Raw genomic sequence first — 27,772 nt, 5'->3', positions numbered from 1 at the left:
CCTTCCAACCTGGGCTGTTCTATGATTCTATAACCAGATCCAAGAGTCTTGCAATTTAAGACAATTAGTATTTACAGTTTTTAATAAACTAACATTTGGTAATCATAATGTTTGCCTCGTTACTTAACAGCCCACAAGATTATTACTTCCTGTTTCACTAGGTGATCCAAGCTGCTGCATATGAGGCCACAGAACTCATATGTACGATTTTTTCTTAACACATGTATAGTATAATCTCTGCATGCCAGGAGAATAAGGCACTGAAAGTTCCCACCCTTTCCACAACTGTATTCAGACCACAGGATGCTGTCAGCCAAATAATCCTGATTATCCAACCTCTCTGATACAACACATGCCTTTCAGTCATTTGCTGAGGACATGATTGTAAGCATATATATGCATATGTATCTCCCATATAGAGAAATGCCTGACATCATGGGCTATAACCAGAGTGTGTGGAACAACCAGCCTCATTACTAAAGGAGTATTAACATTACAATTGGAGAAGATTCCCCATGTTTCTTTGGGACTAGGCTATTGGAAGTAAACTTGCATTCACAACACGTTATCACAGGATGTTCTCATCTTCCTGCTACAAATCCTTTCGGCTTATCAGAGCCTTAGCCATGATCTAGGGCTAAACACAGAAAGCAACAGGGGAATTAAGTTTTGCTTCACTTTCCCTTACATAACTGTGGTTTGCACACACATTTGAACAGAAACTTTTATATGTGGGATCAAACTCCTCCTTTTATTTTGATGTTTACAGATGCAATTTGTGGTGAGGAACCTTTTTTTTCTTTATGAAGGTCCGTGTGAATGAAAGTAAGTATTATACGCAAACAAACCTCTCTTAAAGTCCCTCAGAGGTTCTCCCTAAGATGACAGAATAAAACACATCATTTGACATAATACTTCTGGGCATGTTTTAGGGGAGTACCACTGCAAGCAAATAAAAGCCAGGCTTCCGACATCATCTGGTAGGTAACAGATAAAGTTGCAGCTCAGTGCAAAGGGAAAGGTAGGGCAGTCAGGCCAAAACAGACAACAGCAGAGACTTGCTACTGGAAAAGAGTTGCTGCTCTTAAGCCTGATAACCAACAAACTACACAAAGAGCCTCAGACACTTGAGGACACATTTTCTTTTTAATCACTATTTGTAAAGAATTTTCTTCAATGAAGAAGTAATCAAAAAGGGTAATACCACCAAGAAATTATGAGGTATTTTGTATGATACTATGTGTAAATAACAGGATGTTAAAAGTCTCTGATGAGCATGTATTCTATTCAGAGGGGAAAATGCAACTGCAAGAACAGCATACCTCACTGGCAGACATGTTCTTCACCTGTTCTGGTTTTAATTCTGTGAAAATAAAGGAAGATAAGTGTGTTTCATAAGAAAACTTCCACTGCTTCTGACAACTAAAGCATATTAAAAGCAGTTTTATTCTGAAAAAAAGAAAAACACACCAAAAACAACAAAAAACAAACTCAAAACAAAACACACAAAAAACCCAAACCACAACTAAAAATTAGACCTCTCTGCCTCAACATAATCTCCTGTTCAGAAAGGCACATGGTGTTTTTACCTCCTCCTTCCCCATTTATCATCTCCTCAACCAGGCTGCTCCCACACTCAGTCACTGCGGATACAGTACAAAGTGGTAGCAGAACTAATTCCTTCTTCCTAAAGTATGAGGAACAGCACAGTAACAGAGCTGCCTTCCCCCATATTATTCCAGGTACCTACAACTCCCCTACCCCTCAAACATGCCCAGTTTTCAGGAAACAGAGAGTCACTGTCACCCAAGAATATAGAAATAAAAATCAGGTGTAACACATTTTAAAAAATAAATTATCTGAAAGCCAGGAGCAGGTAGAAGAAATAGGGTGCACAACATTTTGTGGCCTCTTCCCAAACTGGACTTGCATGTGAAGTGATTTGTCAGCGAAGTAAAGCCTGCATACCTAAATGCACACTTTATTAATTCAACTACGCTGAATAAATATATTCAAGTCTTAGGAAACATGATGTCTCTTGTGAGACCTATTTAATGCAATTTTGTTTCCCAGTTATTATGCAGGATTTTGGAAGATGTCCTTACAATTCTAACAGCTGAAAGTAAGTGGATAAAGAACTATTACTTTCCAGCAGCTGCTTTCCAAGAGATAGTGCACTGGCAAAACTGCATGCTATAGGATTTCTGACTCAATAAAATTAAACAACACACACATACAGATCTTTCATCCCCATAAATCATTTAAGAGAGTTGCAACAACTTTTATTTACACATAATAGGCTGATATTATAGAACACTTCTACTCTGGCTGCCTTTAGTACCTTTCTGTCAGGTACGACAACATATCTGCAAACAAAACACTAACATAAAACCTTCACAATCTTTTCTTCACAAAATCCCACCACTCATCTCCACTAAACATAATCAGCCCTTTCAGATGTGGCTCCTGGACACATAATAACTGCCTAGTGAAACAGGACAAAGCAGGGGCAGTGTCTGGAAAAAAGTGTAATTTTCACTGTGCATAAAAATCATGTTTTTTCAAAGTTGGAAACATCAGAGGAATAACATATAGATAAGATTTTACTTGAGTCACTACTGTCATCTGGATCACAATTCAATATTAAAATATCAAAAACCAAAAAAGCTATGCCATTCAAACCATATCTAAAAAAAAAACCCACCACAAAACACAAAATTCACCTGCTTCAGTATTTCCTTCCTTAAGAGAGATCTGCCCAATTTCTAATATAAAGCAATGCAGTCAGAGATTGCTATTCAAGTAATAATTTAAACACAATAGAACCAACACCAGCCTAGGAAAGATGCACTAGTTAAAAAACCTCACAAATGTGAAAAAATAGTTCATTCTGCTTTCCTCTTAAGACATAAAAGTTGTCTCCCTCACATGGTGAGGTACTGAAGGGTTTTATGTAGGGTCTTTTAAAGATGCTATTATTAGGAACAGACCAAAGTCCAATCTAAAAAGCTTGATTTCAGAGCTTTATGAATTTTAAATATGTAGGAAAAGATAGTATCTCTAATATCAAGGGCACTGAGTTTTTTCAAAACCTAAATAAAAAGCAGCTTACCTCGAATAGGGCCCAGTGCTGCATCCTTTGCTAATGCCGTTAAATCACTTCCAGAGTATCCATCTGTCATTCTTTGTCCAAGGAAAAAGTGGGGGAGAAGGGGAAGAAAAAAAACACACCCAAAACCTGCTTCAAACCATATCATTTAATTGCAGATGATTAAAATGTTACTTAATCAAAAGTATTATTTTGATGTCATTTTGCAAGTTTAATAAATCAGAAGTGCATCAACATAAGTGATCTATAATTGAGTCTTTCCCAGATTAAATTTGAAGTACAGCTATTCAAGTCCCAAATAACCTGCTAGGAAAAGCAAAAAGAGAGCAATCAACTAGGATTTGTAGATTAAAATTAATCTCAAGCATATTTACTATGCCTGTTATGAGAATGCCCTGCCACTAGTCATCATTTGTTGCAGATGAATATAAAGCCAAAACCTCAACTGTCCTGTAGTCTTTCAACCCCATTGATACAATGAGAACCCAATACTACACATCTTAATGATGAAAAATATAAAATAACTTTGTTTCATAATAGGAAGGGTATTTAACCCACGCTTTTCCAATCAAATATGAAACTGAAAATAATCTGAAATTATTCAGTGCTTGCTCTGCTATGTTGGTAATACCTTCAACAAGCCTAGCAATGGACAAGCAAAGTTGCTTTTGATTTGAAATACATGCCAAGTGCAAAACTGGTACTGTCTTTGCATCAGAGAGAAGTGCTGGACTGCCTGCGGGACGGGTGGAGAAAAGCATCCCCTCCTCCTCAGAAAGAAAAGCACTGATGAGCATGTTTCGACAACAGAAACTCAGGCAGGTGGTGCAGGGAAATAAACAAGCACATATATATACACAAGCATATAAAAAAATACTTTCATATAGCTAGATAAAAGACCATTTTCCCCACATGCAGGCAACTTATTATCAGCAAGAGTGGTCACTATCTGATGATTTACATCAGTAAACATTAGTACCTTTCAATTAATAAAAAATAGTCTGAATGAATGCAGTAGATGAGTATATTTATTTAGTAAAGTTACAAAATACTTACCTAGCTAGTTGTGCCAACTCTTTTTGGGTCAATGGACTTCCTTGCTTGCTTAGAAGATTTTTTAGCAAAATCAATCTCGTCTGAAAAGTAGGTATGTTTATCACATGTAAAACTGATTTTCATGGTGCACTTAAAACTCTATTGCAACAACAAAACTACATGTTTGTCAGGTCAGCTTTTCTGCTTCACTAGTTTAAATGTGCCTATAGTGCTCTTGTGATGAGGCTGTACACAATCATCTCTTCTGGGGAAGAGAAAGGGATTTGGTAGTAACGACTGAGGGTTGAACTACTTGAACAATAATGCATTAGAATCCTCATCAAAAGGTCTAATCTGCTGTTGAGCTGAAAACCAGTACTTTAAGAAAGCTACTTTCATCTTTTGCAATAAAGTGTCTTATCCAGCCAAGCAAACGTGCTCCTGCAAGTCCTACTTCAGACTTGTCCATGCCTGCTAGTATGTAAGCAACAACCCACTGGCCAAGAAATACTGAGTAGCTACTATCAGATATGCAACTAGCACGTGTAAAAGAAATGCAAAAATTTAAGACAACCACCAGAATTAAAGCACAGTGTACTATGGCTGTTATGAATTAACAGAAGTTAATTCACCAAACTGCAATCATCCACTAGGGCAAGTTAGGAATAGCCTAAGAAACATATTTTATTCTATTTTTTAATAAAATTGATCTTAAAATGAAGAAAACACTTGGAAAAACTTACTTCTTCATTTGGTAAAGACACATATACCCGTTTGGTGAATCGTCTAGGAAAAAAAAGCATATAAAAGTGTGTGTATATATTTTTAGTGCACATAGATCTAACATTTGGGTTGATAAATATCAAAATTTCACTTACATCATCAAATTCTAGGAAGCAGAACTACAGATTTAAAAAACAAAACCCAACAAAACCAACATCCAAACAAGAATATGCAGAAGCCACTGGTGTCACCTTACTCTGATTTGAAGTTATGAAAGTCCTCCCAGGCAGAAAATATAATACTCTAAAGGTAGAAATACCACTGACTAATAGCAACAAAATGAAGTGTCTCTTCACGGTAGACAAAAAGCCTTTGGAATAATTAAAAATGTGTTTTATTTGTTCAGACAGTGCTGACATGCCTATTCTCCTCAATCAAGAATGAAAAGAGAATTAAGTATGAGAATTTGTAGCAAAAAAGTCCTAAGGCAAATCTACAGTGAGATCTGTAATTGCACAGGACATCAGAAGACCAAAATTCACAGCGAAGAAATACTGGATTTCACTGGTCAAATTTCTTCCTTCATCCTTCCATTAAGATTCAAGTCATAGAAGAATCAATATATAAAATGCAAGAAGGTTATAAAATGCTGGCTTGTTCTCAACAGGTACTGATGTTTTAGACAATCCTAAGCCCATCATGCTTGTGCAGATGTATCCCAAAAGAGAAGTGACAGGCACCTCCTTTGAGAGCTTCAATAATTTAACCTTGCCAAACAGCTTTTGCTACTTAATTCCAAAACCGAAAACTACCAACACACTAAGTAGCAAAACCTGCTCTTCTTAATGAACATCATATTTTTGTATTCCAACAAAGGAGGAGGCATTTTGATACCTGAGAACAGCATCATCAAGCTCCTGTGGCCTGTTTGTTGCTCCCATCACAAGTATTCTGTCCTCTCCAGAAGACTGTACCTACGCAATGTAGGAAGGCAAGGCAGCTTTCAGTTTACATCAAGCAGTAACACAATAAAGACAGTTAGAGACCTGCCATGTGTTCAGTGCACTGATGCTATCTTCCTGTGTATGCTTTTTTCCCCCATATTTACAACATTCTTTAGATAAACATAAAGTCCAACTAAGAAGAAGTAAAAAGAACAAAAAAGGAATGTAAACACAGGACACTATGCGCAATTCATGTTGCTTGAAAAGAGACTTGCAAGAGCACAGATGCTGCTGTGGAACTGCGTGCTACAATGCTGGAAAAAACTGAGACCACAAAAAGCACTCAGAAGTTTAGTCATCCAGAGGTGTTTAAAAAGCTCAAGACTTTCTGCTGTTGTGGGTTTTAACAGCCAACATTGTTTTGAAGCCCACAGAGAAAGAGAGAATCAAAACTTGAGGCTAAAGTACAGCCAGAACCATTCAGATCAGAGATTCATCTAACAAGGTTCTCACAAGATGGGAGTAACCAAAACGAGATGTTATTCAATAGTACAGACACAGCACCTTCCTCCCCTAATTCACTCAATTGCAAGACTTGATTTTATACCCAAGAATATAGACAATTTCCAGACTTCAGAGAAAACACTTGGGTATCAGAGACATGTTATTATTCACCTGATATCCAGTCCTTCGTAGACTTAAGTTCTTTGGTGCCTTACTGAGTCAAAAACATTCCACAAACACTGTATGATATAGTTACACCTTGATCCAAAGTTTGCTAACTTACTAATTATATTTCATTTTTCCCTTTTCATTTAAAAAAAAAAAACCCCTCTGTGTATATGTGTGTGTAATAATTTCTGCATATCATTGTCACATTGCATTATTTGTCCTGATTCTTCCCACTTTGGACAAGATTTTCCTGATCCCATTGTGTCTCTCTACAGTTATCTTCTCCTCCTGTAACTCATTACTATTGCTTCACCATTATAGCAATATTCTACTCTGCTAGCAGAATATAAACTAACATTGTTCAATACAAAAACCAGTTCTGTGTGACTGAAAAATATTCTGATATTAATTTGTCCTCCCCTTCCCAAAACTATGAAACCCAGTTCCTTTTGCTGGGTATTACATAACGTGATATTAGATATATTCTTACTGTATCCTGTCACCTCTAGGTCATGATGCAAAGAAAAAATCTATAGCTCAATAAAAAGCATCCTTTCCAAGTGTCATGGCTGTGTAGCCCCATGATCTGGTCTGAAATCCCCATATCCCTCAAGCCTCACCTTATCCTTTGGCAGTGCCTATTTTGTGACACATATCCCTTAAAAGTCAAAAAGGCATCACTTAAAAGCCATTTAATCTTCTTTTACTTTGCCAAAAGGACAAGATGTGCTTCAGCAAAACATGCAATTGCAAACAAGGATTCAACTCCACCTCACCCTCAAGTGTCCCTCTTGGCCCGTAAGAACATTTGTTCTCACAGCTCCTTCATTATTGCCATTTGTTATCCTTTCTTCTCCATCGTTCAACCCATTATTTCAGCTCATCTCCAGATTATTACCTCTCACCTCAGACTGAATTTTCCAGAATATTACAATAAGCAGGTAAAAGTTAACAGCAACAGGAAAAAGCTGTTTGGCCAGCAAGGGGTGGGGACAGGACACAGAGCTAAGCCCCAGCAGCCACATCCCATTTGTCCTTCATCTCTAGCTTATACTGGCACCCACTCCATTAGCCAATTCAGCTAAATCAAACAATACCCAAGACTAAATACTTACACCATCAAATTCTATTAAAAATTCTGTTTTTAGACGCCTACTAGCATCATGTTCACCTTCTCGTCTTTCACACAAAAGGCTATCAACTTCATCTAAAAAAGAAAGAAAGAAATCTTAAATAAGCACACAACATTAAAGTCTTCATATTTGCCTAAGCTCTTTTGCTAACATAGGGCTCTAGTAAGAGAAATCAGACCTTTATTCCTTAGGAGACAGACAGATCTCAGTGAAGTTTAAAAGGCTGTATAATGTGTTGTCCTTTGAACACGTAACACCAAGCACAGATGAAAGAAAAAAAAACATCCTTCTGATAATAAACTGCAACTCGGGATAGGCAAACCCCATTTTAATGTTTACAGTTCAATATATAAATGGACTTGGAGCATAAAGGTAGTACAGCATTTGTGGTCTTGAGGGCATTTCTTCCCACTCTTACACCAATTAAATAATACAACAGTAATCCAACATGCTCTAAATGAAACTACTGATTAGCCAGCAGGTCATATCTGAGACACTTGCTCTACACTGCAGAATTACCCAAAGAATTTACTCAATGATTCCAATATTCTAAGTCAAAATATTTAAGAAAATGCACAAGAGTCAACAACATTTAAGGTCTTACCAATAAAAATTATAGAAGGCTGAAGTTCTCTGGCTACTGCAAATAGAGCACGCACCAATTTCTCCCCTTCACCCACCTAAAACAACAACAAACTGGTTTTGGAGGAGATTTAGAAAGCCTTTAATACAAGCAAGCTAACATAAGGATCTACAGAAAATCTTGCTGATAATCAACCACACTCCATCCACTCATACACACTCAGATTATCACTAGTTCACTATTACATACAACAGCATTGTTTAGGTCTTAAAAGAAATATTACAACTTCACTTATGATCAGAATTGAGTTGTCAAGAGATTTTGGTGCCTAAATTAGATTGAAAGGAGGGGGAGCTGGGACCCACTTCATTTACTTTTTAAAGAAAAAACCCACAACCACTCATCTATATGACAGCCAGGGTCAGAATGAACTGCAAAAGCCTTTGAGTTAACACAAGCACAAAACATTTTATTTTACTTCAAAAGTAACTTTTTTAGAACTTCATGCTCACTACAGTCTAACAGTTCAACAAAGACTCATTCGCAGCCTCTGGCCTTCTTAAGCCCCAATTACAGCATGTGTGTTTTCAGATCAATATACAGTTGCAACTTACGTATTTTGAAGTTAGGCTCGCTGCACTTATATTAAAGAAAGTAGCATTTGATTCTGCAGCAACTGCTTTGGCCTAGGAGAGGGGGAAAAAAAGTACTTTTTCAAACATCACATTGAAGACACCTCTCTGCTTCCGTAGCCAGCACTCATGTCCTGATTGACAATTTTGAAAACCCGTGTTCCTTCAAAGGGAACACCTTATAGATGCTACAGAAAAATTCTGTACAGGCCACTTACAAATAGTAACAGGTAACCAGACACCCTTAGACTTCCCTAACCACACCATTTCCATAGCCAACTACAACTTACATACTGAAGAATAAAAGTCTCCAGCTCTTTTCAATGTATCCTGAGTCGACATCTGAAACAGTTTTAACTAATTTAGGGTAGCAGTTGGATCAAATCACATTAAAAATGATGTATTTTTTTTCATTGTACCCTATCTATACAAAAACTGTTTTCAGAGGAAAGTTAGGAAAAAGAATCAGTTCAGCCAGAATGCTCACACAGCACACCCTCTTCAGTAACAGCTTCACCATATTCAGGAGAGCATGATTCCCTGGTTATATTGTTTAATTTTAGCGATTAGAAATTATGTTCCAGTGAGTAAAGCATAACAGATGAGGCAAAGTGAGCTCCTTGGCAGGCACACTCTTGTGCTCCAGCTTCCGTGTCAGCACAGGGAGTGCGCAGCCGCAGCCACCGTGCAATGCGGGACCGTGTGCCCGGTTCAGCTGCATTGGGACCCACGATGCTTCCCGGCTGATGTGCAGCCATGTCCCTCCAGTTCCCCGAGCCCAGCACATTGGGCTGAGAAAACAAGCAGCAGCCAGACAGTTCCACAGCACTTATGCTCTGTGCATGGCAGTGTGGAAGTCAGTCAACCCCCTTTCTTGCTACTCTGCTCCCACATTTCCACATCTAGTATATTTTAGTATAGAGTAGACCATTTGTGATTAATCACTGCTGTACAAAAACAATTAACTATGTTACTTTTACTCTCTCTGAAAATGAAACTTAGACTTGCTAGTTTAAGTTTTAAAATATTACTTGTGATATTGAAAAGAATTAGGGAACAGTTTAGCAACTCGCTTCCCCAATTCTCCACTTCCACAATTTTGCATTTTTATATTAACTTAACATCATAATATATATTCAGGAAGAATATACAGTCTATGACTACCACACCCAAACCAAAAGCCACCCCTCATGGTTACATTTTAAGCTACCAACGCGTGCATGAAGTAATTTTCTCACCAACATTGTCTTCCCGTTTCCTGGTGGGCCGAACAGCAACAATCCACGTGCAGGAGCTCTAAGTCCTGTAAATAACTGAAAAGTACATCACCATAAGTTACCTTCAAAGACTTAAAGAAAATGTTGATTTACCTCCATAAGAAAACAGTTTAAGACTGAGGAACGGCTCACTGGCTGACACTGATACCAATAGTAGCAGTGCTACAACAGTGCAGGTTTTTAGAGAACTACATTCTGTTATTCACTTGACCTAATGCACATCACTACTGTTTCCCACACAAGTGTTAAATTCATTATGATTGTTCTGTGCACAGATGCACTGTGAAAGCAATATAAAAGATAATAACACTTTGCACAAGACAGACCAGCCTAACAAGTTTAAAGCATCAATTCCATTTAAAAAGGGAGAATGCAGGTGTGTAGTACGAGTTAAAGCAATGTTCCTCCTAAGTTCATAAGGAAAAACTCCATCTTTTTTTATTAAATGAAACTTGAGAAGTGAAGCTTTTACCAAAACTACTTTAAATATTAACAACCACCTACTCTCTCTAAATGCTACTGATAATAATCTTCTGCCTCTCACTTTGCATTGGATTCATCTTTCCTACACTGTGAAATTGCACCCATCCCATGTAGCATCACAGCAAGCAAATCTACAAACCTTCATAAAGTACACCTCTTTTAGTTATTCCCATAGGTTGTTTTCCCCATCACTTTGTCTTTACTGCTTTCCCCAAGAGTTTGAGAGTTCCTTTTTTGGTCTCACGCTCACCTCTCCATTCCAGCTCCCAATAATCCCAACAAATAACCAAAAGCAATAGTCTCTTATATACACACACCATGTCTGAAGACAACTGTTGGCAAGCCCTCCTTTCCACAATATCCATGATAACAAATGGCTTCATTCCCACTGTAGTGTTTCTAAGATGACCAACCAACACACTTTTTCTCTGTTATTTCATCATTCACAGCATTTTGTTTGTAATTGATTTGCTTTGACCACTAAAAATAGTTATCTAGCATGATCCTATTTACTAATACATACCACCTACATTACAACTGTATTACAGAATTCTAACCTGGACAACCACATTCCTCAAGTGTTTCTGTCTTCCATGCTGCACACCATGTGCTTCTCCTGCCTGACAGCTTTTGTTGGGAACCATCCTTTGGGAGTTCCACCATTTTCAGATAGTCCAAACTAAGTCTACAACTCTTTCTCACCTTGATCATCACCTATGCAGCTCAGCTTCAACTGCCATTTATCATTGAGACACACTAAGCTTTTAACATGTTTGTTATTAAACTAGTCATCCTAAACACATCTGGCAGTTGCATGAAGCCTGATGAGGTCCGGAGTTTTCAAATATGACAGCTGATGCCTCTTCCACATTTAGTGGCCCACTGTGCCTGTACTCAAATACACATCTCAGTTGATGCCAACAGTCATGTCCCCCGCAACCCAGGACACAGTGACTCTTCACGTTAACCTCCCCACTGGCTGGAGGGGCAGGAGAGGTGGGACTCCCAGTCAGAGAGGGTCCTGAGCCAAGGAGGTGCCCAGGCCCATGCTTGTAAAGACCAGAGCCAGATCCGACCAGACTATAAAACATGTCTCCCTTTGAAGACCCCCGTTGAGCAGCCTTCTTGGAGCAGCGGGTCTGTGATCGGAGCCCTCACCTTATATCAGGGACACTGTCTAAGGAGACTTCCTGGGACTGAGAGCCTTCACGTTCTCCTTGGTGACTGAATATTCCCTTCTGGATAGATCCCGGAGTGAGCCCCTGCCCACCCCAGGCAAGCAGGTATTTCTTCGGGGTACCCTTGAATAAGCCAGGCTTCTTATGAGTTGAGTGTGTGCTCACTGTGGATCATCATTCTTGTGTGGTCGTATGAGAACAATATCCCCAACTGGTATATTTGACCTACAATTTATTAAGCGTTGCTGCAGTGCTGACTGATTTTGGATTACCCCCCCCAGCTTGCATTGGTTTCTGTTGCTTGGTTTCAGTCTGTCATTTGGTTTCAGTTCTGAATTAAAGTTGGTTTAACCTTATTATTTGCTTGGAGTTATCTTGGGTGCCTCTGTAACAACACGGTCTGAACTAACTGCTACGATTTTATTAGCATCCTACTGCTGAAATGGTTGCAGCCAGTGTTTTCTGTTTATTCACCTCAATTCTTGCTCTCCTACAGAAAATACCATTAATTGGCTTGTTTAAATACGAATTTGAGTACAAAACTCATTAAAGTTGAAATGGTAGTATTTAATTTACTAAATATTTCCCTATAGTTGCCACATCTACCATGTTCATCTACAAGGAATAAAACTGATCTCTTTTCTTCCAAGGAACATTTTAAAACTTGCAGGATACTCTGTTCTTGTTGTATTTCAAACAGCAGCAAGGTCAGGCCCATTGCTAGCTACAGTAATACAAAGACAACCTTATTGAAAATATCAACTGTTACTGGAAAGCAGTCATAACTATTCCAAGCCTCACATTTCAAAGTCCTTCCCACCCAGCTCACTGTATTAGTGCTACTGAACAAACATATGTGACATACTAAAGCACTGTAAAAACAAAGATGGTACAATGACATTTTCCTTCTTCATAAGAATACCAGAGCACACATATTTGATGCCAAAGCTTTCTTTTCTTCAGGCCTAGTATTCCTGTGATGCTACGCCAGGTTCAGGGTTTCTTCCCTGCGATGTTTCAAAACCAGAAACTGCATTAAAGGAAAGAGGAAGACCACAGAGCAAGTCCAGTCACCCATCAACATGACAAAAGAGACCCACAGCAAGCAAAGAACAAATAGCAATTTTGCTTGAATAATCAGCACTGCAGTAAATCATTATACACAATTTCTGCAAGTCCAGCTTGAGAAATGACTGATTCAATATTTTTTTAAAGTGGCTCAAAAAATTCCAGAGATGTATAGACCAGACCTGCATCTAGGCAGTCACAGTAGCTTAGGTACCACTTCTGACAAAATAAAAGCCTAAATGACCAATTTCCACTCAGCCAAGTAGAGGAAATCTGCCCTCAAATGTTACACACCTCAGCATATTTGCTTGTTCGCTACGCTTCTTTGCATCTTCTCCTGCTGTGAACAGACTATTCAGAATGTCTAACTGACATGCACAGAGAACATGACCACAATACCAATTTCATGTTTTTCAAATCAGATAGTGTCATAACTTACTTTACCTATACAAATCTCATCTGTTTCACTCTCCCAGTTCTGGGCTTTGTCCTTTACATGTCCATATAGCATGGGACACACAGCTATAGCCATCTGGCATAGTCAGCCTCACAAATTTTCAGGATTTTTTGTTTTGTTTTTTGTTGGTTGGGGTTTTTAGGGCTTTGTGGCTTGCTGGTTTGGTGTTTTGTTTTGTTTAGGGTGGTGTGTTTTGTTGTTGTTGTTTTGTTTGTTTGGCTAGGTTGGTTTGTTTTAAACTCGTGGGTGCATCACTTCCTCCAACATTCACTAACCAGAAGAAAATGAATGTCAGAATTTCATGGTAGCATTTTAACACATAAATTCATTCTCCTTTTGCCTCACCACACAGATATCAATAGCAATCATAGCCAGTAAATACAGGATTCAAGAATCACCACTTCACATCTGAAGCACAATACATTTCTTTGATTCTGTCAAAGGCTGTTCACACCCCTCGGCTGCTTACCTCAGGTCGCAGAGACGGAAGGATAACAATTTCTTGTAGAGCTTGTTTAGCCAGTTCCTGCCCTGCGATATCATCGAATTTGACAGCTGGCCCACTAACAAAGAAATGGAATACTAATTAGTCTTAACAATGAGATACTCTTTTTCAGCTGCAGCTGACTAATTTAATGCATTTGACTATTTATATAGAACCCTTTTGAGGAAATCTACAAATTATATTGCTAAGAATTTAAAAAGATAAGCATCTAAAAAGACAAGCATTTCTGATTTGAATTTTCATCCTTTTGCCCATGTATCAACAACAGCTCCCCCCCTCCCAACAATCTCCAAAAGACCCACAACAGAGTAAAAATACTAATTTTATTCCAAGTGGACAAAGACTGTACTGAAAAACAGGCTCTCCACATTGAAAAGCCTACTTTTCTTCAGACTTACCTATCAACAATCTCATTCAGGATAAGATTAGCAAGATTACTGTCCACATTTCTAAATATCTTCAAGTCTTTCTTTTTTCGTGGAGCAGTAGTAGGAGTAGAAGGCTTATTTGTTCTGCTATTTTTAGGAGCAGCCTGGAGATAGGGGATGGAAAACAAACAAACAACTCGATATTTTTAAAGCATTCTGTTAACAAAATTACTTTTTCATTTAATTTGCTCCAGTAAAAGCTACAATGTTAACACATACCAGATATTCTGATGCTGCATTTTGCCACAAATAATACTATCATATTCAGACACAGATAGAGCACCACAGGCTCCAGTGGAAAGGGGTTTTTTGGTTTGATATTGGTTTCGAGGATTTTTTTCCTGAAGACAATCCTTTATATTTAACTAAGGCATTTTCCCCCAGCGTACTCTAGAAATAGAGCATCACAATCTGTTTCAGATTCTCAATGCATATAAGCAAGAATTTCTAGTCCTGTCATGCTTTGCTAACAGGCCACTTAAAAGCCTTCACATTATAGCAGCAATAACGCTTAACTATATTTATGTACCATCCACTCTGCTCTTTATACTGCTTCACTGTGGGAGTAGCAGAGGGGAGATAAGGACAGAAGGGAAAGAGATGGGTCAAAAGGAACGTAGCATTTTTGTGTCTTATTGGTATAGGACTTACTTTTGTATTTCAGTCATAATCTAACCACAATTTGCTTTTCAATATGGTTGCAATACACCCTGTGCATGTGTACTTCAGAAGAGGAGGAACGTCTAGGAAGAAAATCTGTAGCTCTGGAGTAAGAGGTTGTTTTTTTCTTTTTTTCCCTCCATCTTTTACATACTGGGACTAACATTTATCTTTCTCCCAGATAAGCTTACCCCCGTTTCCCATGCAATTTTCAAAACAAGTATTATCATTTATAACTGCAATCACAACTAACATCCATTTGTCCATTCAGCTACCCAATGCCCCGTGATTTCTAAAATCCATTCCGCAGCCTAGCTCAAGAGGCTTGGCCAAAAACTCAGGGGCTTAGGGGTTTTTTCCAAAACCTTTCTGCTACTACAATACTGCAATAAAGGCAGCAAATACAAAGTTTGTCCTGGAATTTACATTGACTTTCTAAGCGCATAGTGCTATATTTATCCTTACCATACCTTATGAGTTGAAGCTGCAGGATTAGGTGCTGGTCTAGACACAGAAGATGATATCCCACTGTAGCTAGGTGTTCTGTGGTGACCTGAGAGGCCTGTGGATCCAGTTTTTGCAACAGTTTTTGAACGAGGAAGGGAATTACTTGTATGTGTTAAGGGATCCTTCTTTTTTGGAACCGCTCCACTTTCTACAAAGAAAACCATTAGAACGAGAACACTTTCAGCAGCCGTACTTTTATCATCAATTCTAACTTGAAGACAGTAATGTTGACATATATAATACAGTATTATAGCAGAATAAGACACATTTTTGAAGAGGTTTAGTACTTTTAAGGGCATATTAAGCTGTAAGTTTCTCCTAAAGTTAAGTTTTGAAATGTAAAGACCTCTCAAAACCAACAGTGGTTAGCGACCTTAGAAAAGCTGGAGATGGTTAAATCCCATAACAAGGGAAGAACACCATCTATTCCTTAAGACAGAACATGAGCTCCTAAAAATAATTATAATAATCCCCAAATTTCAAGCCATTAGATTCAGAGCAGTCATTCCTTAAGTGATGTTGGCAGGTTAGTTACTTTGGATTCTAGCCAACACTATCTAGCACCTTCCACACAGAAGCTTCACCAAGGCACTTTAATTTGGCAAAAATTCCAAAAGTGATACTTGCAAGCAACTACCAGGAGCTTTTTTTTCTAACTTTGTTTCACTTCAGGTATCTCAAGGTATAAGTAAATTCTGAATAAATAGCTCTGAAGCAGCTTACCTTCCTACATTTATAAGTGTTCAAATATTATATTACGCCACTGAATTCAAACACCACCACACATTCCATTCACACCTCATCTAAATCATCTCCATGATGGAGCAAGAAGGTCTCAAATAAATCTACAGATGAAATTTAACATACTGGCCACAGGTGACTGAACTACAAAAGGCCATTTTGGTCCAGAGTAAGTTAAATAGCATTTGATTGTTCAAAACAGAGATTAAGAGGTAAGAATGTGCCACAGTGAACATGCATGTTGGTCAGGCTGGTTAATGATTAGAGCACAGCATCAGACGGGGGTTTCTGTGGTGGGAATACAGTACTGGAAGCTGTCTGGTACAGCATTGTTGTCTGCGATGGAAACTGAAAATACTGCCTTATTTTATGTCCTTTTGAAAGGATCAAGGAGCCTTTTGATTAGATAGGAGAAATATAGTGTCAGAGGTAAGGAAGCTCAAGATGGATTTCAGCTACAAGCTTCTTCACTAAGCTTTCTGAAATGTGCAACTCATTTTGACTTGTTAAGTCTTAAGCAATGAGCCAAAGAACTCAATTTTTAAGCAAGTTAATGACTCTATGAAAATTTTTAATTTATAATAGTGCAGTTCAGTTAAAAATACCTGAAGTAGAAAGCCTCATCATTTTGAATGTTGTGTTTAAAGAATTAAAACTAAAAATACCTCAGTGAAACAGTATCATGGAAGGATCAATTAATTACTACCATGTCCTCAGCCTCTTTAAACATGAGTCTGACATATCACCAGGAGCATATCTTTACAAAGCCCGCAGTTATCCATGTGTTGAACTACTTCTAGGCTACCAAGCTTCTAAAGCGTTTCTCCGGCCACAAATCTACCCCTTTTAAGAGTTACGGAAACCCTGCAGGGGTCATAATAAACAATGCAGATGTACCAAAGTGCAATGAACAAGGGAACTTGAATAATATGATTAACTACATTTACACATAAGATATTTCTTGGGAAAAAAAAACAAACCAAAACCCCCGACATAAACAAATGCAAACAAACACCATTAAGAAACAAAACCCACCTACCAAAAAGCAAACAAAACACAACAAACCAAAAACCACCACAAACCACCACACCAAAAAAAAGCAAACCACAAACACACACCACCACAAAACTGGCTACTGGTTACTGAATAAGTCACACACAGACCCAGAGCTGGTTAAATTCCTTTAGTCATCTCTGCTCAGGAATTTCCGGGTCAAAACCTCCTCAAAATTAGGCATACTTAGTAACTTTGAAATTCAAAAAGCAGTATATGAATCTATTAAAAACCCCAGCTACTCCACACTTCGAATGGTACAGTTTAGCAAAAGGTGGCACTCTGGTGTTTTTCTGGTTTGTGTTTTTGTTTTGTTTCGTTTTTCCCTTCAGCCTCACTTGCACAACTGGCTTAGTCAACATGGGATGGCTACAAAAAGCTTAAGTAGTTTTTCTCCATCTCCTTCACCTCAACATGTTGCTCAATTATCACACCTCCCCAGAACTACCCCCTTCTATTGAGAACAATACACACACTGCAATTTTGAGAATCATAAGGAATACTTCAGGAGGCTGGAAACACAAGGAAGGGGAAGCGAAACCAGAAAGGCTTCAAAACAAATTATGATTTACTCTAACTGTACCTCCAGGAATCAAGACCACGAAGTTTACACATGTTTGGCGGTCAGTCCTGCTGGGCAGCATGAAATAGCACTGATGAACTACTCTTGAACACACTTGTTCACTGTCAACTCCACAGGGAACTTCATTTTACATACAAATTTTCATTGATGCAGCAAATAAAAATGTGATCAAACTTTTCAGAATTAGTTTACCTGTTTCTAACGGGTGAAGTGTTTAAGAGCGCATGTATGTCTTGTCACTGACAGCACCTATTATTTCATTATGTAAAATATAGTTTTGCTGTGACAAATGCAAAACTGCCAAAACACATTTCTTATCCATTTGTATTTGTCATCTGCTGAAAGACGTAAAATGTGCTGCAAGTGGCCTTAAAACCTTTTGTAGAATCTCCAGCAGCCTTCTGCCTAATGTTTCACCATTCCATATAAAACAGTAATGAAGTGCCTAAAATAAGTTCTAATCATAAAGACAGACCAAGGTATTTTTTCAAGTGTATTTGAAACACTGAACAATTAAATTGTTTACTTTGTACGATAGTAATAGTGACTCGACTGTTTTGATTTTACTCACAAATTCAGAATGGGACAGAATAATTTACTTCAAAGCTCTAAGCTAATGCCACTAGATGATGCAGGAATGATCCTGAAAGCGTGCCTGAAATTTTCATCTGTCATCCAAATAAACAGATAATAAAGAAATTATAAACAAGCAAGGAGCAAATTTTTGTCTGAGGTTTTCTATCAGTTAAATTGTGATAAGCTGCAGACACGGGTGTCCAATTTCAGACTCCTTTACAGAAAAAAAAAACAACCAAACAAACTTAAAATGCATTTAACTGTTTTTAAAGGTAAAGTGAAGTAAGGATATGTTTGAAGAAATTTAAGAGACACTGGATTATACTACACTCCTGGAAACAGAAACAAGCTGAGAAATATGCAGCTCTAGCTTATTTACTTGATAAAGATAGCAGTGTGCTTCGTATTTCTAAAAAGGAAACTAATTATAATTTCTTTTGTGCATCTAAAACAGATTAAGGCACATCTTAATGAACAAGTTTCTGCTGGTTTATAACTTCTTAAGCATCCAAAAAAAGTTTCAATTAAAATTATAAGCAGCAGTTCTAGTACTGAAAAAGTTTCCAGCCTTTAGTTGTTAAACCTTATAAATCACCAGGGAATAGTCCTCAGAAATTCCTTATGTATGCCTATTGATAACTGATATTAAGTGACTACAAGAAGTTATTTTATGTGGTTTGTAGACCTCAAGTTGAAAAAAAAAAAAAAATCAGTCTCAAATTTTCTTTATGTATGTAGTTTTATTAAAAAAAAAAAAATCTTTAAACAGCTTAGCAATAAATTTTCTGCAAATATTGCTTAACAAAATACATGTAGCAACTGCAAGACTGATAAGTTATTCAAGATCAGCATTCACAACAGCCCCTAAACAGGAATTCCTTCAAAGATTATATTTGGATTCTTCAAATAGATACATTCAAGTAATAAAAACTAGCTAACAGAAAACTTCATAGTTGTTTCCTTTCTAAAATGACAGAGTCACAACAGTCAAAGAACTACGGTTGCCAAATTATGGTGTTAAAAAAGATCTTATTGAAACTACTACTTCTACTTGGAAAACTCATTAAAAAACTTCAGCATTAAGAGTAGAATTTTTGCAACTTGAAAAAGATTGCCAATATAAGCCTATTAAAGACATGCCAGCAGATGCTTCCAACTGAAAACTGAGATTAAAAACTAGCTACTTGCACAGTGCTAATGTTGTGGTAAGAAACAGAAATGTAATGCTTTCTCTAATCATATATCATGCTGAGATTTACATGTTAAGTGTAAAATGGTACACTGGTACTATTGTAATACTATCAGTATTGTATGCCCAGTAAATAAGTTCATGAAACATAAACACTGCCTTCAGCAAGACTGGCATAATCTCCTTCTCCAGCCAGTCTTAAAACAAAAAAAACCAACCACCTACAACGCAGAAGAAAACAGGCACATCTGAGGAAAACAAAAAATACAGCTAAATAGTTTTACATCTAATTTAAGACTGCTATTAGAACAAGAGTGATGGATACACTTAAAACCAACCAACAAACAAACAAATAAATAAAAACATGCATTTCAAAATAAAGTTTGGGGTCAAGGCTACTTGTCATTACTCTTAAGACAAGTTACTGCATAGTCTTCTGCAACTGAATGGCAGGTGATACTGCTCTAATGAGGTCTTATAGAACCTTATTAGAAATCTTTCACATAAATATTAAAGAAAAATCTCTAGCTGTTCAGTGAAGCTAGGAAACTATCTATGGATGAGGAAGACAGGGATAGGTAGCCATTTGTACTAGAATCAAGTACATGGGTCTGAAAGACTGACACGAATAACATCTTGAAAGAAGGAAGAATCTCAAGTAACACTTTGGAAATAGAAAAAAAGTGCAGTACAGAGGTGAGAATAGAACAGCAGACAGAATTAAGAATCAAAAATATCTGTAAAGAATCTGGCCTTTAAAGACAAATGAAAGAAAGTACTTTTTGACCAAAGAACAGGCAAAAAGATGCTTGAAGTTAAAACTATGAATGACCATGTTTCAGGCTTCATAAAATCCTGGACTTTTAAAAATCCCAGCCTGATCAGGCACCAGCACAGGCAATGCTTTACATATACAGAAAAATGAAGCTTATGACAGAGTCCTGTGGCTCAATACCTCTGTAGTACCTCTACTGCCTCCGTAACAGCAGTCCCCTTATCTCAAAGTAGCCTGCAAGCTGATTTTGTACAGTTTTCTACGAATTTCTCATGTACTTTGTGTTTTCAAATGATTGCAGTTGTCAGCGTGAAAATAACATCTCTGTTACAACATGTATAAAGGAAGAACAACAGCAAGATGATCAGCAGACTGAAGCAAAACTGATACGGTACTTTTAAGAAAAAACTGTAGCACCAATGTATTCTTAGGAACAAGGCTGTTTCCCCCTGTCTCCCAAAAAACAGACAAGAGCGTGTGAGCACAGGCACCAGCCAATTAAGAAATTCAAACAACAGTTAATAGGCTGACTTCGCTGGTACTATCAGGGACTCCACAGCTGCAGGATAAATACAGTACTTCGGGTAACCCTCTGACTTCCACAACTTATGAATCTAAAATTTATCTTTGGCAACGTAAATGCAAACGGCAATGGAAAAGGCTCTTGAAGCCTTGTTCAAAGTAATCAGTAGATGCCTGGTACTTGCCTCTGGTTTATGACCTGCTCTTTAGTCCTTCTGTCTCTCCTCAGATCCCACTGAGTCTGGTAAATGAAAGTTTCTCTGTTAGCCCACACTCCTTTTCAGAAAGTGGGACGACAGTCTCTCAGAAAAAAGCATCCCCAGAAGCCCGTGGCCCTTTCCTCCAGTATCGCAGAAGTGGTTCAGTGCTTCAGCTTCTATAAACCATAAGCAGTATGACCCCAAATGGGTAAACTGACTAGTACCACTTTCCACAAGTTTACTGATAGCGACTACCTTCTCCTACGGGAACTTCTGCAAATAAAAACACCTGCCACAGAACGGGCAAAATGTTTCTTCATTTCCAGCAGATGCCAAAAGATATTCTATGCTTTGTTACTGAGTAAATTAACAGTCTTAAGAGTGACAGTTCAGTTTAATCTTCTCCTGCAGTATTCAATTCTGAGATATGTTGAGAAAAGGGTACAAAAAAACCCAGAGAGTTTAACGAAAGAGCTGTTCATACTGAATCAGATGGAGCACATTATCAATGTTTGTGTGCATATGAATGTATTTGTTCATTGAATCTCTAGCCAACCAGATAAAAAGGCAGGAGCTAGACTGGATCATTTAAGGTAGAGTTCTCAGGGTCTATCTATGTAGGAACTTATAATGAAGAGCCCTTTTAACTACATATTTTTGACAAATGCAGTTAACAAAAATACCACACATACAGTAATCTAAAGATGCCTAACACGACATAGTTCCACTACTTTAATTTCTCATACATTAGAAACAATGAAACCAAACAGTGAGATGACTTCAGAACTAGAAATGGAACTTCAAAAAAAATGCATGTGGTTTACACTACGTTTCAAGTTTACTTACTTTAAAAACTGAATAGTGCTCCTGAATCAGCAGACAAGCTTTATGAATTCCATTGCTTGTTAGCTATTTTATTTAACCTTATTGTAGTCTACTGTATGAATTATCAGTTGAGATAACAGTTGTGACAATAGCTTACTGCGAGCTTAAAACACTTCCTGGATACAATTCACAAACCTCACAGTAATTTTACTCCTTGTTTATGGATAAACAAGTTTACTTCTGCTGTTTTAGTATCCCTGGTGCAGTCTTCTGGGAAGGGATAAAAACAACCTTATTTGACAAAAAGTAGGAGCTATTTCTCTGCCACATACCCCTTGTTTTAATTGTGTATCACTTTATCAGAGTAAAAAACCCTGAAATTTAATACGGCTTAATTCAAATGCACACTCATTCTCCCAATATTGCAAAGAACTACTCATGTAGGCACAATATATAACTTACATATCCTACACTGACTTTGACGCTATCTAAAACAGGTTTATTTTAATTCCTTTAAGAATGTAACTTAACAAATATTTTCTAAAATACTGTTTTAGTAAATAGTTTTGGATCCTAGCACAGGTATTGTAAGAGAATGGAATACTACAAAATAAAACAGTGTTGTCAAAGCCACAGAAAGGATGGGATGTATTTTATATAAAGCGTTTAAAACCAGAAATATATATATATATATATATTTTTTTTAAGTTGGTGGGGCCGAAACATAGCATTGCATATTTTTCCCTCTAATACACCGGAAACTGAGAGACATCCCCTCAATAGGCGCTGGTAAAACCAAACCCACCTGACTGGAGATGTCCATTGCGGCATGCCAGGTTAGTACTGTCATTATAGACTTCCATTTGCGGCTTGGATATTTGCAAAACTGCCTGCAGCTTCTCTACATAGTAGACAGAGGGGGAGGGAGGAGAAAGGACAAAATAAACAAACAAAAAATAAAAATGAACCAAGAAAATTTATGTATGTTGAACACACAAATGTCAAGTTTGGCTTTGTTATATTTGATACAGAGTTAAAGATAAAAGGAGTACTTCTAACTATTCTACATGTTCAGCAAATTTGTAAGAAAAATCTGTCAGTATAAGCATGACTGAAAACAGCTTTAAAACTAGCCATTTATGCCTGAGTTAATTACAACTATATTTCCAGTCTAGTGACTGCAGTTACTTCCCAAAGCAATGGTCAGGATTAAATCAAATTCATTTACTGAATATTTGTGTTGATAACCCATTTCTGAAAGTCCTCACCAGGGTGTTACTTCTGACCAGTTGCCAGGAGTCATTACTTTTCTGCATATTAAATGTTTCACTTAAGTAGTAACAGCCAGACAACATTTTACAGAAACCTCAACTGTTCAAGCAAAACACCATATATACATTACGATGGCATCTTTCAAGATCCCTATTTAGAAATATAATTGTCTTAAAATTAAGTCAATAAAACTGTCATGCAATCTGCATTCTTTAAGAAGATTAACTTCAGAAACATCTGAATACAAGATTTATAAGGTTAAAGATTAAGGAGAAATAAATTTACTCTAAGAAGTCATGATAAACTAGCCAAAGCATAAGTCAAAGAGGTGTAAGGCTGCAAAGGACACAAAATAAGAATTAAGTCTCAGGACCATCTGTTCTCCACAGCTCACCTACCATTCCTGCTTTTCCCACTGCACTAAAAATCTCTAGGCCTTACTTTTGGGGTGCTTTACAGCCTCTTCCACTTTTAATTCACACAGCCCCACCCCTTTTTGTAAAAACAGAACACGGTTTGTAAGGATGCAAGGGACACACTGCCACACTACCCCTCCCCCGGCCTTTCTTTTTTCCCCCTCAAGAGATAACAGCACCAAGAAGCTGCAGGAAAACAGATGGCCAGGTAGAGGAGCCATGTCCTCTGGCAACACTAAAGCACATACTGCAAAATAAGCCGAATGCTACTGAAAATGTCCACAGCTAAGATCATAAATGCCCTGACTAGAGGAAGAATCGCCATTCAGTGCTTGCAGACTGTACAGCCAACAGGCATAAATACTTCCTTCCTCTTCTTCATCTGTTACAGATCTTTTTCCAGTCTTTCTGCTTCATTCCTTTCTTCCGCCTGCTCCTGATCACTCACTGCTTAGCTTCCCTGAAAAGGATCTTTAGACTCAACAGTTTAAGTGACAGCTTAATGATAATATCCAGACTTAACAAGATGCAGCTTAGAGTGAAAGCTTAGTAGCAAATATGGAAATGTGGAAAGCTGAAGTTTGAGATTAGTATGTGCACCCAGGGTTTACTTTGTTTTAAACAAAAGCATTGAATAGTCAGGTACAGTAAACCAAGAAACTGTTAGTCACACAAGAACAGTCTACACACAACCACAGGCTTTGTAACTTGCCAGATGTCACCCTAAGAAACCTCCCTCTAAACAAGTGTAAGAAAAGTCTTTTTAGTGTAACTGGCGGCAAACAGGGTGGACGATTGTAGTGGGCACAGAACTACTGGAGAAGACAACAGGGAGAATAGTCTGCTCCCTGCCCGGTGTGTGCAGTCTGAATGGAAAGTACACAGAGAAGCTTAGGAAACAAAATTAGTATTAATAGACGTGGTAAGACATTAGATAAACAGTTAACTTTTGGAGAACATTTCTGAAATTTACAAAAAAACCAGCACACTTCCTAGCAAATGATCGTAATAAAATCAATTGCCTTGGGCAGGAATTCGGGAAATGCTATTTGCTTCAATACTGCAGTTGGAGACTGGGTTTATGCCACAATTATCAATGGCTTAGCAAGTTCCACATATTCAGGAACTCCAAAACTGCAACACAAAAAATGTAATCCAACTGTTGCCCAGTTTCAACTCACAGTGTCTTCCCATCACATTACATATTAACATGTAATTTTAATATTGTACACAAAATTACATTAAGCACATACATCACTTTTCTTGAGACAGTGTAGTTGTAGTCCTCTGGAATAAGGAAATAAATTGAGCTATTAAATATTATTCTGGGGAATTAACAGGACACCTTGTCACCTGACGTTCAAATGTTTTCTTCCTATGTCTCCAGACACTAAAAAAAAAAGTTCAGAGAACCTCATTCATTGTTTGTCCTTGATGCTATAACATCAACATAAACCTACCAAGTAAACACCACTGCAGCCACTGTCTTATTTAGGCAACACTACATCTTGAGCTCGAGGTAACTGATTTCTAATTAAAAAAATAGTTACCCTGTGACAAAAGCCTGAAGCAAAACCATCATCACCTCTAAGAAAGTGGAAGAATCCCAAAAGGTATCCATTGAAGCCCTCATCCTGAGGTGCTCTGAAACACACCCAGAGTAACTTCAGCTTTCAGGCTGTGTCATAGTATGGCTCTAAACAGAGTAAGACACTGCAATATATAGCCTCAAGACAAAAATAGGGCCCAAAATAGTAAAGCCATCATCCAAGGTAGGCAGCTACACCCTCTTGGTCGAACATTAAAAGGAATCAGTGGTGTGATGACACATGGTAATAACACATGGGTGTGATCAGACATCCCACTCCCATCAGTGGTGTCAAGCAACTTAAATTTACATGGATGATCCAACACACTAAGAAAAAAAAAAAAAAAAAAGAAAAAGAAAATCAAAGAACTTAGCATTTTTAAAGGATGGTTATAATCTGTATGATTTAATTTTCATTTTCTATGTATTACCAATATAACTTGCTTGACTTGATAGCCTGTCAGTCAGGCAGTCTGCAATCACATATCTGTCTAGCAAGCGGGATGAAATATTTGATATTATTGTTTACTTTAAGTTTGTTTCATTCTGCCAGCTAATGCAATAAAGGACTGGCCTTTTCTCCCTTAAGAAATAAAGAAATTTCACAGGGCTAGAGGAAAACACCTACTCTTTGATCTTGAGACTTGGATTCATAAGAAAAATCACTTTACTGAACCCTAAGAGCTTCAAGAGCCTCAGGTTTGCTTCAACCACAAACCATCTCTACACTACTTAAAAACTTCTAAATATCTGTTACTATAACTAATGAGCTAAAAGCTGTGTTTAGAATTGCACATGCAATTCAGGTCTAGATTACCCTATATTTAAAAAACAAAAAAAAACCAACAACCCACATAAAATGACATGCAAAGTAATAAATACAGATGCTGTCAATACTTGAAAGTTGCTTAGATGGTATAACAAATATTACTCAAATAGATACATGACGATCAAGTTTGGAGGGATTTAAATCCATCGGAATATCTCTCCAAACAACATCCTCTTCCTTTCTAAAGGGCAGATCGCTTCACTTTCTCTTTTCTATCCAAATTTTGCTCTCAGGTACCTTGCTTGAGGCAGATTCTTAGTGCAAAGTACTAAATGACTGATAATTTCAAAGTAAAAATTTGCCATATTTGACTTATACAATGAGCACTATTCTATCTGATTTTCTTTCAATCTGCACTCTGAATCAAGAATACAAACAGCATGTGATCACACATTCTAGTAGTAGCAAAGATGAATGTACCAGCTTGACTTCAACTTTTAGTTTTTCTGCAATGTTTATCCTTTTTATCATTTCACACAGAGCACAGCAAGTAAGCCACTTCTCAACGTCACAAGTGCTACTATAATAATACAAGCATGGATGAAGCACTACCCAAAAAATAAAGACATGGCTACTTCAAGGTTTAAAGCACGCTAATTTTTTTAAAGAAATCCTAGTTGCTTGCAATTAGGATGTCAGCAACACGCCATACCTTATCAAAGATTACTAACATGTAACCACTTTCACTCTTTTGTCCCCTAGTTTATATATTACCTCTAGAAGTCAGCCTTTAATCCCACTGAGTTGAAAATCTTTTCTGCATGTACTAAGGTTCTAATGACAAACATGCTTAATAAAGCACAGAAGCCTCTTCACCCCATGTTCCCTTCACTTTTTTTCAAACAGAACTAAGGACACCAGGAATTCCAGGGAAACAAAAGGGATTCACTGTCTTGAGGCTGTCACAACTTCCCTGTCAACCACCAGTCAGGACCACAGAATAACAAAGTGTTAAGAAAGAGAACATGAGTTTTCCTGTCTGGTCCATACGCTCCTAGGGAGGGAGCTAGTAGAACTCCAAACAACAAAGGGCAAGATTAAATCTGCAAATATGCAAGTTAAACTCAAGTACATTTATCAGTTCTCACTTAAAGAGCAATTTTAAAAAATGGTCTTTATTTTCATTTTACTGTCTGAAGTGAAAGCATTTCCAAAGTTCTCAATTTAGAGGACGCACTACACAAAGTTATGGGTCTGTTGCTTGATCGGGGGGAATCTTTGTTTATCATGCACATTAAGATGCCATTTCCAAACCTGCCTGGTTTACTCTGGCCATTAATAGCTTATATACAACAATTAATTTTGATAAAACTATAACTATACTACATTATCCTTCTGAAAATAAGTGTTCTTACCTGGTAATCTTACAATAGAACACTACTAGATAAAAATTATGGGAATTAGGATTTCACAACCTTATGATCTATATAATGCTAAAGAATTATTATTACAGTACATACCAACAAACAGAAAAATTGTTATGTGACAGGAGAAACACAGAAACATAGAAAACCTAAACTAACTCCAGCACAAGTTAGTAAAAGCTTCTGCAGTTTACAAGTCAAGCATGCTATGATATAAAGACTTCTCGGTTACTTTGACACCTATTTCTTAAGGCATAGGGAAGTGGGTCATGAGATTCCAATTTCAAAATCCATCAACAGCATAGAAAAAATATTACCTACTCTCAGCTAAAAAAAAAAACTTGAGACTCTACACAATGACTCCACTTTAAAAATCCAAGTAATATTACAGAAGAATGCATTACATGAAGTTGTGCGAATAATTACAAACTTTCCAAAGTCATGA

General features: G+C 37.4%; 1 protein-coding gene across 6 annotated transcripts in view; it reads right to left on the bottom strand.

Annotated features, from left to right (window-relative positions):
* SPAST (spastin) overlaps positions 1-27,772 on the bottom strand; it is a 40,188-nt gene that overhangs the window by 6,593 nt on the left and 5,823 nt on the right. For 3 of the 6 annotated variants that reach the window (XR_013922034.1, XM_080343059.1, XM_080343060.1), the window contains exons 4-16: positions 22,664-22,759; positions 15,358-15,542; positions 14,198-14,331; positions 13,764-13,857; positions 10,070-10,144; positions 8,814-8,885; positions 8,221-8,296; positions 7,599-7,690; positions 5,762-5,841; positions 4,888-4,930; positions 4,166-4,245; positions 3,113-3,183; positions 1,323-1,363 (exon numbers count right to left, since the gene is read on the bottom strand). Coding sequence is in view for 5 of the 6 variants with exons in the window: in XM_080343059.1 (XP_080199185.1) it covers positions 1,323-1,363; positions 3,113-3,183; positions 4,166-4,245; positions 4,888-4,930; positions 5,762-5,841; positions 7,599-7,690; positions 8,221-8,296; positions 8,814-8,885; positions 10,070-10,144; positions 13,764-13,857; positions 14,198-14,331; positions 15,358-15,542; positions 22,664-22,759 (1,139 nt within the window). In the remaining variant the exon portion in view is untranslated. Of the gene's footprint in view, positions 1-1,034; positions 1,364-3,112; positions 3,184-4,165; positions 4,246-4,887; positions 4,931-5,761; positions 5,842-7,598; positions 7,691-8,220; positions 8,297-8,813; positions 8,886-10,069; positions 10,145-13,763; positions 13,858-14,197; positions 14,332-15,357; positions 15,543-22,663; positions 22,760-27,772 lie in introns of those variants that run through there. The other 3 variants (XM_080343062.1, XM_080343063.1, XM_080343061.1) reach the window with 2 other exon arrangements.

The sequence above is a fragment of the Nesoenas mayeri genome, assembly GCF_963082525.1.
Source record: "Nesoenas mayeri genome assembly, chromosome: 3".
In the NCBI taxonomy this organism is placed as follows: domain Eukaryota; kingdom Metazoa; phylum Chordata; class Aves; order Columbiformes; family Columbidae; genus Nesoenas; species Nesoenas mayeri.
Note: the sequence above shows the minus strand (reverse complement) of the source record. Positions and strands in the feature narration are given on the sequence as shown.